The sequence below is a fragment of the Eublepharis macularius genome, chromosome 9 (assembly GCF_028583425.1).
Source record: "Eublepharis macularius isolate TG4126 chromosome 9, MPM_Emac_v1.0, whole genome shotgun sequence".
Lineage (NCBI taxonomy): Eukaryota > Metazoa > Chordata > Lepidosauria > Squamata > Eublepharidae > Eublepharis > Eublepharis macularius.
In genome coordinates this window covers 5,299,052-5,319,031 of record NC_072798.1, presented here as the reverse complement: position 1 = coordinate 5,319,031, position 19,980 = coordinate 5,299,052, and the positions used below count along the sequence as shown (strand labels likewise).

Sequence of the window (19,980 nt, the reverse complement as noted above, 5' to 3'; positions counted from 1 at the left end):
GATTCATGGAGGTCTGACGCAGCTCCAACTGCGGAGCTGACCGGACTGCCGTTTTAACCGGCCGGCGGGGGCAAAATAGCCCGCGGCCGACTGCTCCCAGGCGGAGAGCAGGCAAAGAACGCTCAAGACCTCAGGGCGCGTTGATCTCGGGCGAGGGGGGGCTCTACGCGACGGGCCCCCTCACGACCCTTGAAGTCCCACCCTGTGACAGGTCGGCAAAGATCTCTGCGGCAGTTTCGGGGCCAATGCGGTTGGCATAAGACCTACGTACCCAAGCTTCAATAGGGGAAAGAGGAGTGGAGGAGAAACGAAGATTGAAACAGTGATTACAACCCACGGAAAGTGAATGGGAAGGTAAAGATCACTATCTTCTGATACGGGACAGATTGTTAAAAGTAAAGAAGATTAAAAGTAGATTTTAAAACTGCAACAGGCTAATTATAACGAGGAGAAGACTCGGCAAGAGTCGAAACAGAAAAAAGACTAAGTTTAAAGAAGTTATTAAAGAATTTGGACTATTGTTTTGAATACTTGCGGTTATGGAGCTGTGAGAAAATCCTGCCATCGCGAGAGCTACTGCGGGAAGTCGGGAGACAAGAAGTACGTAATAACAATAGAGTTGCTGGAGAGAAGTGGCCCCTGCCGGAGGGCAGGAAGAAGGGAATCGCCATCTTTGAAAGGGGAAAAGCCGTGGCTTCAGCGGAAGAGGAAGTAAGCCATTTTGGATTACAAAAACCATAGAAGAACCATAGAGAAAAGACGCCCGACATTTTGGATTTTCTAAAAGTTTTTTCTTTGCAAAAAGACTGGGACATTTAAATTAAAAATTAAAAAGACGCTTAATTTCACGCCACGGAGATAAGGAAGAGAGCGGACTTGTGGGAGCGAGCCAAGGCAAGCCCCACGATGTCGAAAAAAGAGTGGCAATCGGCAATAGAGAACCTAGACAAAAAACTCTTAGAAGTGATTAAAGAACTTAAGGACATGAAACCGGAGCTGATCAAAGAGGTTAACCAGACAGTGAAAAGTGAGCTGTCAGAAGTTAAGAAAGGTATGGAAATAATGCAAAATGAACTGCAAGGAACACAGCAGAGAGTTAAGGTAGTAGAAGGCGCGGTGGAGAATTTAGCTGACACGCAACAAACAGAGATGAGGCTGATGAGGGGGAGAATGGCGGTTGCGGAAAGTAAACACATGGAGAAGCAGCTAAGATTTCGCGGTTTGCCGGAAGTGGAAGGAAAAGCAGCGCAAGAACAGATGACTGAGGTGTTAGCTGAATACCTGGGGAAGGAGGAGGAGGAAGTTGTGGCTATCCTGGACGTGGTATATCGTGTAAATTCAAGAATTGCGACCCAGAGGAAACTACCAAGAGATGTGATTGTGCAATTTACGACCCGAAATATGAAAGAGAAGATTGTGACTAAACAGTTTCAAGATCCATTGGAGATTGACGGCAAGACGATTATCATTATGAAGGAAATACCCAGATCGGTGTTATTGGACCGGAAAAAATATAAGGCGCTAATTCAGATTTTGAAGGACATGAAAATCAGGTACAGATGGGAATTACCAGAAGGAGTCTCCTTTGAATTTGGAGGGGCCAAAAGACGCATCAGATCGGAACGAGAGATGGAGCGATTTATAAGAGACAATGAAAAGGACTTACCAGCAACAAGATTATGATTATGGAGTGTAAAGTTTTATCTTGGAATGTAAATGGACTTAATTCACCGAATAAGAGAAAAAGCATCTTTCACTGGCTATTAAAACAAAAATGTGATATTGTTTGTATTGTCGAAGGCTTTCACGGCCAGAGAACGATGGTTGTTGGGGGTTTTCCGGGCTGTATTGCCATGGTCTTGGCATTGTAGTTCCTGACGTTTCGCCAGCAGCTGTGGCTGGCATCTTCAGAGGTGTAGCACCAAAAGACAGAGATCTCTCAGTGTCACAGTGTGGGAAAGATGTAGGTCATTTGTATCTACTCAGGAGGGGTGGGGTTGAGCTGAGTCATTCTGTAAGAGTTTCCCAGGGTGTGGAATGCTAATGGCGGGAGGCTTCACTGAATCCTGAGGAGGTTCTTTTGCATATGGATTGGTGCTTGATGTGCTAATCTTCTCTGCAGGGCTATTGTCGGGTGTGGAGTGTTTTGTTGGCCTGGTGTTTTTCAGAACTGGAGCCCATGCTCTGTTCATTCTTAAGGTTTCTTCTTTCCTGTTGAAATTTTGCTTATGCTTGTGAATTTCAATGGCTTCCCTGTGCAGTCTGACAAAGTAGTTGGAAGTGTTGTCCAGTATTTTGGTGTCCTGGAATAAGATACTGTGCCCTGTTTGAGTTAGGCTATGTTCAGCCACTGCTGATTTTTCAGGCTGTCCAAGTCTGCAGTGTCTTTCATGTTCTTTTATTCTTGTCTGGATGCTACGCTTTGTGGTCCCGATGTAAACTTGTCCACAGCTGCAGGGTATACGGTATACTCCTGCAGAGGTGAGGGGGTCTCTGCTGTCTTTTGCTGATCGTAGCATCTGTTGTATTTTTCGGGTGGGTCTGAATACTGCTTGAAGGTTATGCTTTTCCATAAGCTTTCCCATCTGATCAGTAATTCCTTTGATATATGGCAAAAACACTTTTCCTGTAGGTGACTGTTTTTCCTTGGTTGTTTGATTCATCCTGGGTTTGATTGCTCTTCGGATTTCATTTCTGGAGTAGCCATTTGCCTGAAGTGCGTGGTTTAGATGATTAATTTCCTCATTGAGAAAGCGCGGCTCACATATCCGTCTTGCACGATCCACTAAACCCAGTGTATGGTTCCGGTTTGTGGATGATACATTCATCATTTGGAGCCATGGGGAGGAAGAATTGAGGGAGTTTTTGAATCATCTCAACAACATCCACCTGAACATACAATTCACAATGGAGAAAGAAAGTGAGGGAAAACTCTCATTCCTGGATACCTTGGTCATCCGCAAAGCAAACTTTCAGTTAGGTCACAAGGTCTACAGGAAACCAACTCACACTGATCGGTACTTACACAAAAACTCCAATCACCACCCCCGACAGAAAAGAGGCATAATGAAAACATTAGTGGGACATTAGACCCACCCGAAAAATACAACAGATGCTACGATCAGCAAAAGACAGCAGAGACCCCCTCACCTCTGCAGGAGTATACCGTATACCCTGCAGCTGTGGACAAGTTTACATCGGGACCACAAAGCGTAGCATCCAGACAAGAATAAAAGAACATGAAAGACACTGCAGACTTGGACAGCCTGAAAAATCAGCAGTGGCTGAACATAGCCTAACTCAAACAGGGCACAGTATCTTATTCCAGGACACCAAAATACTGGACAACACTTCCAACTACTTTGTCAGACTGCACAGGGAAGCCATTGAAATTCACAAGCATAAGCAAAATTTCAACAGGAAAGAAACCTTAAGAATGAACAGAGCATGGGCTCCAGTTCTGAAAAACACCAGGCCAACAAAACACTCCACACCCGACAATAGCCCTGCAGAGAAGATTAGCACATCAAGCACCAATCCATATGCAAAAGAACCTCCTCAGGATTCAGTGAAGCCTCCCGCCATTAGCATTCCACACCCTGGGAAACTCTTACAGAATGACTCAGCTCAACCCCACCCCTCCTGAGTAGATACAAATGACCTACATCTTTTCCACACTGTGACACTGAGAGATCTCTGTCTTTTGGTGCTACACCTCTGAAGATGCCAGCCACAGCTGCTGGCGAAACGTCAGGAACTACAATGCCAAGACCACGGCAATACAGCCCGGAAAACCCCCAACAACCATCGTGATATTGTTTGTTTGCAAGAGACCCATATTCGAAAACAAGATGTAAAGTATTTAAAATAAAAAAAATTGGGCAATGATTTTGCAGCGGCCTCTAATAAGAAAAAAAGAGGAGTAGTGCTTTATATTAAAGAGGAGCTGCAGCCAAAGTTTGTAATGAAAGATGTGGAAGCCAGATTTATAGCAGTGGAATGCGTATGGAATTTAAAGAGAGTGCTGGTAGTTGGAATTTATGCACCTAATGGAGCAAAAGAAAGCTTCTTTGAGGACTTAAGGAAGCAACTAGATGAACTTTCATATGATCAGATAATACTTGCTGGAGACTTCAATGGAGTGACAAATCTGGATTTAGACAAAAAATCATCAACTGCACAAAAGAAGAGAGGATTGCTACCAAAGTTGTTTTTTGAACTGATACAACAGGAAACCTTAGAAGATGTATGGAGAAGACAAAATCCGAAAAGCAGACAATTTACGTTCTACTCCGCAAGACACTTTACACTATCGAGAATTGATATGATCTGGGCCTCAAAAGACTTAGCGTTATGGACTAAGGAAGTGGAAATAATGCCGATGGTAGGCTCGGATCATAATCCAATTATGTGGAAATTGGGGAGAAGGAGCAAAAGGAAAGGATGGAGAATAAATGAGGACTTACTTCAAGAGGGAGAGAATATGGAGATGCTGAGAAGAGAGACAAAGTTCTTCATACAATACAACATGAATAAAGAAGTACCAACCAATAAGGTTTGGGACACTTACAAGGCGGTAATTAGGGGCATACTAATGGACTTAAATGGAAGAGCTAGAAAAAAGAAAGAGGAGAAGAGACAGGAGATTATGGAGAAAATAAAAGCCAAAGAAATACAGTTAAAGAAGAGACCAGGGAAAAAGAAAATTTACCAGGACATTAAAATATTACAAGAACAGCTGACAGCAATGAATAATAAAGAATTGGAGTGGAATCTTAAAAGACTGAATCAAAAAGGGTTTGAAGGTGCAAACAAACCTGGGAAATATTTGGCATGGCAACTGAAAAAGAGAAAGGAAAAGAAAACAATAAACAAAATATGTGAAGATAACAAAACGTATTTGGAACAGACATCCATTAGTAGAGCCTTCTATAAATTTTATGCTAAATTGTATAATAAGAAAGAGGTGAATAAAGAATCAATAGCGACATATTTGGAGAAAATGAAGCTCCCAGTAATCTCGGAAGCGTGGAGAGACAGACTGAACAATGAAGTAACGGATGAGGAAATAAAAATGGCAATACAATCAACAAATTTGGGAAAAGCACCAGGGCCAGACGGACTTACAGCTAAATTTTATAAGACAATGGCCAACGAACTGGTACCATTCCTAAAAGAAGTGATCAATGGAGTATTAAAGGATCAACGGATTCCAGATACCTGGAAGGAAGCTAACATTTCATTGATCCCCAAAGAGGGCCAAGATCTGACTAATGTGAAAAATTACAGGCCTATATCCTTACTTAACAATGACTATAAAATCTTTGCGAAGATATTGGCAGAGAGAGTGAAGGGGTGGCTTTCGGAAATTATTGAGGAGGAACAAGCAGGTTTTTTACCTGGTAGACAAATCAGAGACAATTTAAGGACAGTGATCAATGCTATTGAGTATTATGATAAGCGTTGTGACAAAGAGGTTGGTTTCTTCTTTGTTGATGCAGAAAAAGCGTTTGACAATTTGAACTGGGACTTTATGTTTGCCACTATGGAAAAGCTACAAATGGGAGAAAAATTCATAAGAGCAGTTAAAGAAATCTACAGAGACCAGAATGCAGCAATTGTGGTGAATGATGAGACTACCAAGAAATTGACTATAAGTAAAGGAACAAGACAAGGTTGCCCGTTGTCTCCGCTGTTATTCATCTTGGTATTGGAGATACTGATGATACAAATACGACAAGATGAAGAAATCCGCGGAATAAAAATAAAAGACTTTTCTTATAAAGTTAGAGCATTTGCGGACAATATAATGTTAATTGTGGAAGACCCAATGGAGAATATGCCAAAAGTGATAGAGAAGATCAAAGAGTTCGGAGATTTGGCAGGGTTTTATATTAACAAAAAGAAGTCAAAGATATTATGCAAAAATATGACTAAGCAAAAACAACAACTGTTAATGGAAATAACAGACTGTGAAGTAACAACCAAGGTGAAATATTTGGGAATTGAACTGACTGCAAAGAATATAGATCTATTCAAAAACAACTATGAAAAATTATGGACTCAGATTGAGCAAGATTTGATCAAATGGAATAGATTGAATTTGTCATGGTTGGGAAGGATTGCAGCAGTTAAGATGAATGTGTTACCAAGAGTAATGTTTTTGTTACAGACAATACCAATTATCCGAGACTCTAAGCAGTTTGAAAAATGGCAGAGGAAAATATCAGACTTTGTTTGGGCAGGCAAGAAGCCTCGAGTGAAAATGAAAGTTTTACAAGATGCAAAGGAAAGAGGCGGAATGCAACTGCCCAATCTAAGACTTTACTATGACGCAATTTGCCTAGTGTGGCTGAAAGACTGGATGACGTTGAAGAATAAGAAATTATTGGCCCTAGAGGGATATAAAAAAATATTCGGATGGCATGCATACCTATGGTACGACAAAGTAAAAGTGAACTCTATGTTCCTACATCATTACATACGGAAAAGCCTATATGCAACCTGGAAGAAGTATAGAGACTTTCTACAAGAAGGAACCCCCATGTGGGTAGTTCCATATGAAGTAATAGATCCGAGAGCTGTCGATACTGAGCAACAGTGTTTAACATATAAGGAGATAACCCGAATAGAATTTTCCAAACTTAAAATAAAGACACAGGATGAGTTATCACTCAACTATGATTGGTTCCAGTATAGGCAGATCAGAGATCTCTACAATTCGGATTGTGCAAAGGGAGGCATAAAAAAGAGAATTCGGAACTAGAGCAGACACTTTTAAAAGAGGATAAGAAGGAAATTTCTAAGGTATACCAAGTACTGTTGAAATGGTATACTGAAGATGAAATAGTCAAAGTACAAATGGTGAAGTGGGCCATAAACTTCAACAAAGAAATAACAATGGAGGCATGGGAATACTTGTGGAAAAACACAATGAAGACTACAACGTGTACTAATATTAAAGAGAACATTTACAAAATGATCTATCGTTGGTACATGACACCAAAGAAGATTGCGCTAGGGAATCTGAACACTTCTAATAAATGCTGGAAATGTAAAAAACATGAGGGCTCTCTGTATCATATGTGGTGGACGTGTGAGGTAGCTAGGCAGTACTGGGGAGAAATAATAAAAGTAATAAGTGAGATTTTACAATTTCAAATTAATAAGAACCCAGAACTCCTGCTACTGAACTTGGGAATGGAGAACATTCCAGCCCAACATAGAACACTGTTATTTTACATGACAGCAGCGGCCAGACTTTTGTATGCGCAAAAATGGAAAATACAAGAAGTGCCAACTATTGAGAACTGGACTTACAAATTGCTGTATATGGCCGAAATGGACAAAATGACAAGAAAACTGAGAAATCTGGACCCAGGACAGTTTAACACAGACTGGGAGAAGCTGAAGCAATATGTGCTGAAGAAATGGGAGGTGGGAAGAGAACTGTGGCAGTTTGAGAACTACTGAAATATGACAAAATGTAGAGGGGGGTGACTTTACCGGAGGGTAGAGAGAGAAATGAAAATGTCTAAGCAGCTATTTTGTTAGATTGTTATATATAGAAAAATATATAGAAAATGGATAGAAAATAATTAACTATAAGGACCGACTAAGTAATATTGTTTTTGGTATAAACGGGTAACATGTTAAACTGAATAAGCTTACCTGAAGAAATATATGGATCAAATAGATTGATAACTTTTGAGGATAGTTATATAAAGTAATATACGGAATATAAGTTAAATTGGTTGACTTATATAAATGCGTGGGTTATATGGTTTATATGGTATATGGTTTATAGAAATATTTGAAACCAGGAAATTATGAAATTATGTAAAAAAGGGACAAATTGTTTGTCTAATATGGAAGAAGGGACTCAAAGATAAGGTACAGAGTATTAAAAATAGTTAAAGAATTATTGCTTAGATTAAAGGGAAAGTATATGTTTGTTAGATAGATGAATTTACAATGAGTAAGGGAAAAGGGACAAAGGGTTGGAAAACTGTTGGAAGTCTACAAAAAAAGGGGGGGAAGGGAGGGGGTTAGAAATTGGGAAACGGGAATTGATTGTAATGTGAAATTATATGATTCTAATTCCAATAAAAATTTTATTTAAAAAAAAGAAAGAAAGTTTATGCGACAAATAAGTTAGTTAGTCTTTAAGGTGCTACTGGTCTCTTTACTATTATATATATCCAGTTTGGGGGAGTGGTTAGAATTTCAGACTTGGAGCTTGCCAGGTCCTGGAGATTTGGAGTGTGGGTGAGGGTTGGGGAAAGGAGAAACCTCAGCAGGGTATAACACCATAGAGTCCACCCTCTAAAGCAGCCATTTTCGCCAGGGGACATGGTTTCTAGCCTCTGACGAAGAGAACTGTGATTCTCGAAAGCTTATGCTACAGTAAAGTTGGTTAGTCTTAAAGGTGCTGCTGGACTCTTTTCTGTTTTGCTACTACAGACTAACATGGCTAACTTCTCTGAATGCTGGTGATGCATCTGACAAAGAGACCTGTGGTTCTCGAAAGCTTATGCGACAAATAAGTTAGTTAGTCTTTAAGGTGCTACTGGTCTCTTTACTATTATATATATCCAGTTTGGGGGAGTGGTTAGAATTTCAGACTTGGAGCTTGCCAGGTCCTGGAGATTTGGGGTGTGGGTGAGGGTTGGGGAAAGGAGAAACCTCAGCAGGGTATAACATTTTGGATTAGGGGAGTGACTTACCCCCCATAAATTTTGCCAACTAGTCATTTAGGCAGAGCTTTCCTAAGGAAACCAGACTTCCAGTGCAGTGCTAAGCAGAGTGACTCCAGCCTAAGCCCATGGATTTCAATGGGCTTACACTGGAGTCACTCTGCCTAGGATTGCACTGTTCCTCGGAGCTCTCTCAAGCCTCCCTAGGCAATGCTGCTCAGATCAGCGTTCCGTCCAGTCTTAACATCTCGCCAATTAATCTGCAGGGCTTTTCAGTTATTTTACCAACAATGATGTTTTAGATGATGCTGATGCGGTTTGAATATCAGCAGTTTAGGGAGACTCTTTTTTTTTTCCTGAGACATCCAACCAAGCTGATGAGACAGTGGCTTCCTCTTTGACGGTTAATTAATGTTCCTTAAGAAGTTATACTTCAGACTTCTGAACTTTTTATTTGCTCTCTCTTTCTACACTGGCGGGCCTGTTTTCTGTTGTTTGGTAGGCTTTGTGGAGAAGGCTTTATGGAGAAGGTAGAACTTCAGAAGGGATTTGGGGAAGGGAGTAGCACAGTGGTTAGACAGAGCCCGGAAGACAAAGGCTGAAATCCCCCACTTGGCCATAAAGCTCACTGCGTAACCTCAGGCCAATCACCCTCTCTGACCTTAATCTAGCCAACATCACAGGGTTGTTGTGAGGACAAAAGAGAGCAGGAATGTGTGTTGAAATGACACTACATCCCAGCCATTTGTGTGTGTGTGTGTGGGGGGGGAAACACTTCCACTTTTGCTTTGTAATTGTTGGGTTTACACTCTGCGAATGCTCAGGGGTTATGTTCAAACGGCCCTTACCAATCTAGTCAAAAGGAAGAGCTAAGGTTGCCAATGTCCAGATGGTGGCTGGAGATCTTCCAGAATGACAACTGATCTCCAAGCCACAGAGACTAGTTCCCCTGGAGAAAATGACTGCTTTAGAGGGTGGACTCTATGGCATTATAACCCTCGGAGCCTCTTCCCCAAGCCCCACACTCTCGAGTCCCCCCCCCCCAAATCTCCAGGAATTTCCCAACCTGGAGCTGGCAACCCTAGAAAGAACCAGTCTTCATTCTGCACCACTAGTCCCATCTAAAGTCCAATCTGCAGCATTTGGCAGACCAGCCTGGCTTATGATAATGAATGCAACCTAAGAGGACAAAGGAGGGCCAAGATAGGTGTGGCTTGAGACCCTCTAGTCTGGGGGGACCTTCTGGCTCTTAGAAGTTACTATGATTCTCTAGTCTTTCCTCTGCTTGGTGAATTGACAGTGGGAATGGTTTGGAGGGGCTTGTGGGAAGAAGAATCTCTCCCTTAGAGAGAGTGACAGACATGCTTGGGCCCAAGAATAAACATCCTTTGGAGAGAAAGGCAGGGGACTCCGAAGGTGACACATTCAGGCAACCATCTGAAGAGAGGTGACCAGCCAGGTGGAGGAAGGAGGGAAAACTGAGATGAACTCAGCCTGTACTGAAAACCTAGAGCCATTAAGATATTCCTGCCCCTCTCTCTAGCATCACAGAGATAGGTTTTAGACCTAGGGAAAGAGGCTTGCATTTATACCTGTTTCATTTTCTCAGTGCTCAGATGCCATATGCTTCAACTGATTGCCCATGTACTTAGAGATAAAACTTCCCTTTTTTCTGAAATTTGAATCGTTTGCTTTTTGCAATCATGGACAGAGCCTCATGCCTTACTCATGCTCGTTAAAGTATAAGAGAAGGGAGAGCCTGCCTCGTTTCACTGTAGCAAGTAAGATTTCCAAAGTTTTCCTGCACCTACATGGTGGCTGAAAAGGGGGGTGGGAATTTAGGGTTGCCAGGTCCAGGCTGGGGAATTCCTGGGGATTTTAGAGGTGGAGCCTGGAAAGGATGACGTTTGGAGAGGGAGGACCTCAGCAGGGTTTAATGCCATATAGTCCACCCTCCAAAGCAACAATTTCCTGCAGGGGAACTGATCTGTTGTCTTGAGATCAGTTGTAATTCCAGTAGATCTCCAGCCACCACCTGGAGGCTGGCAACCCCAGGCGGTATTCTGAATTTGAACCTGGGGTCTGCCTGTAGGTCGTCAGGCTGCAGTTCTTCTAGTGGCTTCCTGGTGGTAGCAGAGAGTAAACCTTTGTGAAAGAATGAGTGGGATGAGCAGGAGAGCTGGATTCCTCATTGAGGTCTAACAGCTTGAGACCTGGGCCAGCCGAGTAAATCCCTTACTCCCATAGTCAAAATAAGGGGCTGTGGGGTAATTTTACTACAGTCTGATTCATGTACACTGTTTTGATCACAGAGGAAGGGCACAATATAGATATGTATGTATTGATAGTGTTTCTGGGAAGGAGTTGCAAATGGGGAGACAAGAGAGCAGAGGTGGAATTGTGGGAGGCTGAAGTTGGCATTGGTGAAGTGAAGGTCTCAGACAGAAGTGAAGAAAGCTGGTGCGGGCATCAAGAGTTTAGACGTAAGGAAAAGGATTCAAAGGACATTTGTGCTGTAAAGGGATGAGAAACCTGGGAAAGGATTTGAATGATGAAAAGAGAACTTCATTTTTCAGAGGGTTTTTGCCACCACTTAGCCTCCTCTCTGATAAATAAGTTGTATGTTGGCACCAGAAATCTAATGAAAGGATTCCATATTCGGGCCATTAGCAAAGCTTATCATTTAGCAGTGGAACCGTGATTATAGGTGGTTGTGAACTGGTTCTGCTGGCTGTTGTGTGTGCAGGAGAGAAAATGGCAAAGCATACACTTGCTTATACTTAGAAAGGAAATAAGAGTTCTTTATATTAGGAACTCCATAATCTAATAAGAAAGGAGGAGAGACAGATCCTAACTACCTATCTAGTCTAAGGATGGACATGGATGCTAGGACAAGCCCTGCATCCATGCTTCCAATATGAAGAGAGGAGAAGGAAAGTGATGGTGCCTGGAACAACACCAGGAAGAGAAGAGTGAGAAGGAGGAGGAAGGTTGTTGTGGATTTTCCGGGCTGTATCGCCATGGTCTTGGCATTGTAGTTCCTGACGTTTCGCCAGCAGCTGTGGCTGGCATCTTCAGAGGTGTAGCACCGAAAGACAGAGATCTCTCAGTGTCAAAAACTGTCGGCAAAACGTCAGGAACTACAATGCCAAGACCACGGCGATACAGCCCGGAAAATCCACAACAACCATCGTTCTCCGGCCATGAAAGCCTTCGACAATATAAGGAGGAGGAAGTCCTGAGAATAGCAATCCACATATCAGAGGATAGTCAGAGCAGTAACAGTGTGACCTGACCTCTCTATCTTTCTAACTCTTTGGTTTGTCCTGAAACCTGAGGAAAGGGACAGCGTTGAATCCTCGTCTTCCAACACTCTCTGCCTGTCCAGCTGTTTTTCTTCTCCCATTTGGAAGAAGCAGGGGACTGCCAACCAGAAATTCATGTGGCTTGTTCTCCTCTTTTCTGTTCCCTGTCTACTGCATTCCTTGTATCTTGTGAAGATAGATCAAGATAAGTAGCTGTGAGTGTGCCTGTAGCAGTAGAAGAGAGCAAGAGTCAAGGAGCACCTATAAGACTAACAACATTTGTGGTAGGGTATAAGCTTCAGTGATCTGTGACTCGCTGAAACTCCTACCTCACCACAAATTTTGTTAGTCTTATAGATGCTACTGGACTCTTGCTCTTTCCTACTGCTAATATCCTATGCTGAAGTATGATAAACAGCCTCTTGGGTTTTTGCTTTGAGGAGTTGCATTTCAATATTCTTCCTGTAAATGCTACTGAAAGCAATTTGTTCTCCTTTTTCCAGCAACAGCCCGATTATTGGCTCCTGGTCATTTTCATGCTGCTCCGACTTACGGAGCTGGATCACAAGAAAATCACTGTGGAAGAAAAGGCAAGTGTCCCGTTTTAGGAGGGCCATCAAACTCACAATTTATACTCTGGTTTGCTGCTGCCAGCAAGGCCAGAAAATGCTCTTTTCCAGTGTTTTTGGATGCTGAAGAGAGAAGCTTTAATGTTTTGGTCCTATAATACACTAATCTCATTGCATTTGGTGGGATTTATTTCCAGGTAACTAGGGCCATTTTCACACTGCTTACCGGCCATGGAACATTGCGCCAAGCTCCCGGAACGACAACGTCTTCCTGGCACGATTTTGCACAAGAACTGCAATTCTCGCACGAAATCGTGCCAGGAAGACGCTGTCATTCCCAGAGTTTGGCACGATGTTCCGTGGCTGGTAAGCAGTGTGAAAATGGCCTAGGAGGGGGGTAGGGGTGCAGTCTGTCTGTTTTTGTGCAAGTCACAGTCATGAGGTCAAAACTGTGGTTTAAACAACAGGTAGGGTTGCATGGCCAAGCCAGCAACCAGCGGGAGGGTTGGAAGTGGGGGCCAGAGGGGGGGGCAGGAAGTCTCCTGCGTGAAGCTTTATTGTGGAAATGTTATCAAAAGACACAATGGGAACTCCTGATCTGAATGGTTCGCTTCAGACAGAACAAAAAACTGTGGTTTATTTCAACAATGGATAGTTTGAAAAATCAGAATTTGGCTCAAAACCTGGTTTGCCTTAACAAATGTCAGTTTCATCACCTTCTCTCTGGCCAGGTATTTCTGATGGTTAGAAGCAGGGGTCATTTCGTAGAAAAAGGGCTGGAGGGACTCATTAGCATAGCTCATTAGCATATGCCACGCCCCTTGCCATCGCCGGAAGTGTGTCATTGGTATAACTGATTTGCATATGCCACACCCCCTGACATCACCTATCGTGGCTGTTTTGGACCCAATCCTGGCCATTCAGGGCCGAAATTGGGCCCAAAATGGTCAGGATCAGGCTGCTGCTGAGCGGGAGAGTGATCCACCACCCGTCAGAGGCCCGATCTGGGCCGTTTCAGCCCCAATCCAGGCCGAAGTGGGCCCAAAATGGCTGAGAGTCAGGTAGGCGGGGACACCTGACATGTGACCTCTTTGGGGAACTGCTGGAACTGCGTTCCAACACGTTCCCCCTCAAAATGAGCCCTGGTTAGAAGCCTTCTCTCACTGTTGTATCCCAAGGCGCTATGACCGCCACAGGTGCTCTGCTTGGTTGCTTGGGCAGAACCGGTAGATTTTGGCATGCCGCTGCTTGGCATATGTTCCACGGTTTGCTTACTCCTTGTTTAAGCGTCATCTTCCTGGGTCGGACCAAGTAACAGACAGACCAGCATCCTGTTTGCTCAGCGATGACTTCGTTGCTTCTGAAACCTCGTAAGCCGAGGCGTGAAGTTGTGGATCATCTGCCGTTCATTGTCCCAAGTGACTGATGCCTGGAGGTCTCCGAACACGGAGGCTTCATTAAGCTGCCATAGCCAACAGCTGGAGGAGGTCCTACCCTCCGCAAGGATAACTGGCCAGTAATTGATTTCTAGAAGAAACATAAATGTTAATTAGGAAGAAATTCTAATCATACATGTGGAATTCTGTTGCTTGGAGAGCATTAACAAATTGAATCAATCCCTTTCCCTGTAATTACCGGGAACAGGTTGCTGCCGTGAACAAATACGATCCTCCCCCCGAAGTGGTGGCCGCCCAAGACCACATGACTCACATCACGTACAGCATGATGCAGCCTCAGCGGATCTACGACAGGTAAGCTTAGCTTTTGGTTCCCCTTTGGCCCTGTAGGTGGCATTAGAGTAAAGCTGTTGCGGGCACGGGGGTCCGTCTCCTCTGTCTCTCTCGCCCTTCGAAGTTGGCTCTTCTGACAAAGCAGGCGAAGGAGACAGGCCACGGATGTCAGAATGGAAATTAGGCAAATCCTGCTTGGCTGAGCAGATTATGAAATGAAGTTAGCTGCTCACCTCGAAGCTTGGAGACAGATTGCTCACCGCTCCGTCTCTTTGAAACAATCTGTTGGAGCAGATGGCCCTTCGCACCGTAAATGAGAGTCGCAAGAAAATCTATCGATAACCACAGACGATTAAGAACTCTCCAGAGGGTGAGGAATGCCTGGAACGACAGCTTCTTTGAGCTCTCTTTAACTCTCTCCCTTCAGACTGCTAGCCTCCCACGGCAAGCAAAATGGGCATCTATGTCTTCGTGGCTTGCAGGTGGTTGACAGAGGATAAAAGGAGTGGTGGTCACCAAATTTGACAAAATGGCCTGCCCTGTAACTCCTTTCTCTTAGGCCCACTTTAAACATGACATTGGTGATGCTAAAGGCTGCCTTCCTTAGAAAGGCTACCTTCATTAGAAAGCTGCTATACTAGGTTTAAATCAAACCTCAGATAATGTCCCCCACCCTGACACAGAGCTTGAAAGGATTTAGCCTTCCCAGCCAGACCTTTCAGTTTCTAACTAATCTTCCTAGTTTCCCTTTCAAAATTAAATATGACAATGTTGGGATTTTCTGGACCATTTCTCACTGTTACAGATGTTGAATTTGACTGTGTTGGACACTCGTTTTCCCAGTAAAGACTCCAGTAGCACCTTTAAGACTAACCAGCTTCATTGTAGCATAAGCTTTCGAGAACCACAGCTCTCTTCGTCAGATGCATCGTCAGCTTTCAAGAAGCACAGCTCTCTTCATCAGATGCATCAACAGCTTTCGAGAACCACAGCTCTCTTTGTCAGTTGCATTGACATGCATGCATCTGACAAAGAGAGCTGTGGTTCTTGAAAGCTTATGCTGCAGTAAAGTTGGTTAGTCTTAAAGGTACTACTGGACTCCTTAGTATAAGCCTTAAATGGAGCTGCTCCTGTGAAGGGCTGTGGCATCCTAGGCCAAGGCAGCAACAGCATCCCACCAACCCTCCACCTGCCCAATCTAGCGTTCAGAGAACAGATTTTCTGCAAAGGAATTTCTGCACAGCACAGGCTTCCTTCAGATGAGTTAGAGTCCTATTCTGGACTGGTGATTTTTCTCTGTTCTTTATTTTAAATCTAGCATAGATATTTGCTCATTGGTACACTGGTTATTATTGCTTTTTGCACAGAGTCCAATATCCTGTTCTCTGTCCGCCTGGGAATATCACTGCATTGGGCCTGACCTGCCTTTCCGCCGAGTCAGCTTTCCAGCTTCACTAACACTGCAGTGGTTTTTGACTTTGCTGGATCTATTCGCTGCTTGCCCAGGGGGCAAAAGCGGACTTGGCACCCCAGCAGAACGGGAGATGGGGGATTCGTGCTTGTCTGTACCTTGTCTGGGGCCCCGAGGTCTGAGTGAAAAGCCTAACGACGTGTCTCCCCTTCCACGCAGCACCTTGCCTAGCCTCGACGCTCCCTACCCCATGTTGGTGTTGACTGGCCCGCTGGCCTGCTGGAAACGAGAACTTTGCCACAGGCTCTGCAGGAAATTTAACAACTATTTCAGATACAGGTATGCCTGCTCGGAGAGGCGTTTCGTTTCCTGACTGTGTTTCCGGTAACTGCCCCATGTTGGATTTCATAGAGCCTAACGCTAACAGAGAGTTCATCAAAAAAGTCCGTACTAGAGCACATTATCTGACTGATATCACAGTGTATAAGCTCAGGGTAGCATTTACGTCATTACATTTCCAGTCTATGCCAACTGAGATGCTACTCGGGTGATTCCATCGATGAGCATATATGTATCTGTGGAACCTCAGCTGAGGATTGACCACACTATGTTTTAAACTGTCTCTTATACCAGGAACCAAGGGGAAAATTTCTCACGAGTATTTTATCTGGTCTCCATCTACTGTCTGATTTTGAGAAACTAAATTTTATACTTTCAAATACAGCCCCTTTTATTTCGAACAGGATGGCCCTCTACGCTCTGGCTGCTAGGAAAATAGGGGCAAATGTAGCAACCAGGAGAGATTGTTGATATAGATTGTTGTCTTATAAGCTGCTAGAAAACATTTGGTTTTAATGTTGTTAACTTTTTTTAAAAAAAAATATTTTTATTAATTTTTCATAAACAAATAACTTATTAAACGTTGAATGTAGTAAAAATAACAGATTATTAATTTTGTGATAGTACAATATTAGTGATCAGTTCCTATTAAACTTGATAGATTAGTTATACTAGCGGTATAACGATTGCTTAGTTTTTCAAAAGATACTAGAAACCAGATTAAATAACAGTGCAACATTTAGTAGGGCTTATAAATTTGTGACTCTCTCTCTTAAATTAGTAGTCCTATGAAAAAGGAATTTCTACATTCTTACAAAAACACTTAAAAAAGAAATCTATTTATAAAATAACTGAAAATTTTACCCCCTACCCACCACCCATCGAAAAGGCTATATATTATTAATAACGATATGTTTATACCTCCCTCCCCACTGTTCACTCCACAAAAACTATTGAACTCAAATTAACAACAAATTGCAAGCGATTTATATCCCAAATGCTAAACCTAAAAATATGATATATGTACAGCCTCTGAGAGACCCTATGGGAATATCCTCCTTTGGGTCTGTTGAACAAAAGTACAACGTCAAGGGGCTGTCATTGTTGGGAGCAAGAGAAAACTGGTTCCCCCCACCCCCCCAAAACCTCAATACTGCTGGGTAGCACAAACTGCTTGTTACATTTTAAACTATGATTTCTAAGTTTTGATTCAAAAAGAGCCCAGTAGCACCTTTAAGACTAACCAATTTTATTGTAGCATAAGCTTTCGAGAATCACGTTCTCTTCGTCAGATGCATGGCACAGAAACTGGTCAAATATAGAAGAGGAGGGGGTAGGAGGGGAGGAGAGAGAAGATGCAGTTAGCGGGGGAGAGGGAGGGTGCAACCAAAACATTCCTTGGCTAGTAAATGTAAACATCTCCTTTTGGTGTGGAGATTAATTGGCTTGTGTGAGGCTTCAAAGGAGTTTGCCGTGTTGGTTTGTAGCAGCAAAACAGCTAGACCATCCAATTCCAATGTAGTATAAGCCTTCGATAGCCACAGCTCTCCCCGTCAGATGCATCTGACAAAGAGATCTGACGGGGAGAGCTGTGGCTATCGAAGGCTTATACTACATTGGAATTGGATGGTCTGGTTGTTTTGCTGCTACAAACCAACACGGCAAACTCCTTTGAAGCCTCACACAAGCCAATTAATCTCCACACCAAAAGGAGATGTTTACATTTACTAGCCAAGGAATGTTTTGGTTGCACCCTCCCTCTCCCCCCCTAATCTCATCTTCTTTCTCCTCCCCTCCTCCCCCCTCCTCTTCTATATTTGACCAGTTTCTGTACCATGCATCTGACGAAGAGAACGTGATTCTCGAAAGCTTATGCTACAATAAAATCGGTTAGTCTTAAAGGTGCTACTGGGCTCTTTTTTGATTTTGCTACCACAGACTAACACGGCTAACTCCTCTGCATCTAAGTTTTGATTGTTCCCCCTTCCCCACTTATACAGCTTTTAAGGAAAGAAAAAAAAATTCAGTGTTTCTTGACTCTGGAATGCTTTCCATTTTGTGGCTCAGTTGTTTCTAACTGGAATTTTGCTTCCTTTATGAGGAGTAGGTGGGTGAATGAGTTTTCTTTTTTGTGCAGATTTTGATAGGTCAGTTGAGGTAATATCCAGTTTCTGCAGTAAAGCTTGTCCAGGTTCATGGTCTGATGCATAAAGACGTTTGTCTTTAAATTGGATGCAAAGTGTAGAGTATTTGATCCATTTATATTTTATTTTTGCTGTACGTAATGCTTCGGTATGTTGTTAACTTTTACATTGTAGGTAAAATGCATTTTATAGTAATCTTATTTATATGCATGTAATTATATTTGTATTCTTGTATTTTTCTGTTTTTTAATGGTTTGGGATTGTGAAGGCCTATGGTCATATGCAATAAATTCATTGGGTAACAGAAAGTTACAGATCTGATTGTTCCAACCCCTGAGCAATTACCAAGGTCCGTGAACTGCCCCTGGAAATACAGCAGCCTCCGAGAGTCCAGAATTTATCCGTTTCCGGTATAACCGTCATCGGTGTACTCGATTAGCTGAAATTAGCTGAAAGACCACGGCAATACAGCCCGGAAAACCCACAACAACCATCGTTCTCTGGCCGTGAAAGCCTTCGACAATACATTGAAATACGGCCTGTTTGTGTTATCTCCGGTTATTGTCTTTGGCTCTTTCTGTAGCTCAAATCTTAATGATCCCAAACAAAAAAGCCGCCTACCTACGCATTTCAGTTCTCAGAAGTGTTCGATTTACAAAATATATGGATGATGGGTCAATACAGACATCAGCTATATATTTTTGCAAATCAAGCACTTAAAAAAAAATCTCCTGCAGGGAGAAAAATCCAATATAATGCATGTTAAATAAATTATCCTGTTTGAAAAGCCTGGTTGGAAATACCAAATAATTGAAAGCTGGTGGGGATTTTCTAAGCGCTATAAGTTTTCCAGGAGCCTCGATGTGTTTTTATTTTTATATTTTATTCCCTCATAAGTTTTATGCATATGAAGAAAATGACGGAATCTTAGCAGAGCAGAAAATTGATGCCATAAAGCAAAGCTGTATTTTAATTATTCAGTAGAGATTTCTGTAGCGTTAGTGTTCATTCTTTAAAATCTCAAACATGCCGCTCATTAAAAATGCAATTTATGGAAGATACTTGGCTGGTTTGAATGTAAACATGACCTTGCCATTAAAAGGAGCTTGTAACGTGCTTTAAGATCATTTGCTTTTTGAAAAAGCAATAAAATAGGACATTCAAAACATCTGGCCAGTGCAAGGAACCACATTTCAAGATGTATGGTCTTGATCTCTGAGAAAATCAGTCCTTTGAAGTTTCAGCTTCATAGAGTCCACGTGCCCCACACGGTTTTAATTTGACACAGTTTAGGGTAAAGTGGTGCCCCAGTCATCTTCCAGAAAATCACTGTGGCAGGGATCTATGCTTAACTGTTGGACCCCGGCATGGTTCCTTGTCTTTCCTGGCAGACTGGGCTGTGGCATCTGAACAAAGGGTGAGGCAACATTGCACACCTTTTCAATGTCAGAGAGCGGCTGTGGCTTGGTGCCAGAGTAGTCCCTCCCCCCTCCCCCCCAAAAACGTCCCAGATACAACCCTTGGCACCTCCCATTAAAGAATCTCAGCTTGCAGCTGTTGGCAAAGACCGCTCTCTGATGGAAACCCTGGGGTGCTGCTGCCAGATCGGTGTAGCCAATGCTAAGATGGATGGACAAAGGCGCAGGCAACATACAAGTCAGATCCAGATATTCACCAGCTGCAGTGTGTGAAACGCCAGGCTTAGTGTTCATGTGCAGGCTCTGCACGCATGACCACCCGAGGAGAGGTTCTCCCATTTGGAGAGCTGGTGGGAAAGCTGAAACCT

General features: G+C 42.9%; 1 protein-coding gene across 1 annotated transcript in view; it reads left to right on the top strand.

Moving 5' to 3' along the window:
- The window catches only part of LRGUK (leucine rich repeats and guanylate kinase domain containing), a 99,850-nt gene that overhangs the window by 37,637 nt on the left and 42,233 nt on the right, over positions 1–19,980 (top strand). The window contains exons 9-11 of the mRNA XM_054988580.1: positions 12,505–12,591; positions 14,215–14,321; positions 15,931–16,050. Coding sequence (XP_054844555.1) covers positions 12,505–12,591; positions 14,215–14,321; positions 15,931–16,050 — 314 coding nt within the window. The remainder of the gene's footprint in view (positions 1–12,504; positions 12,592–14,214; positions 14,322–15,930; positions 16,051–19,980) is intronic.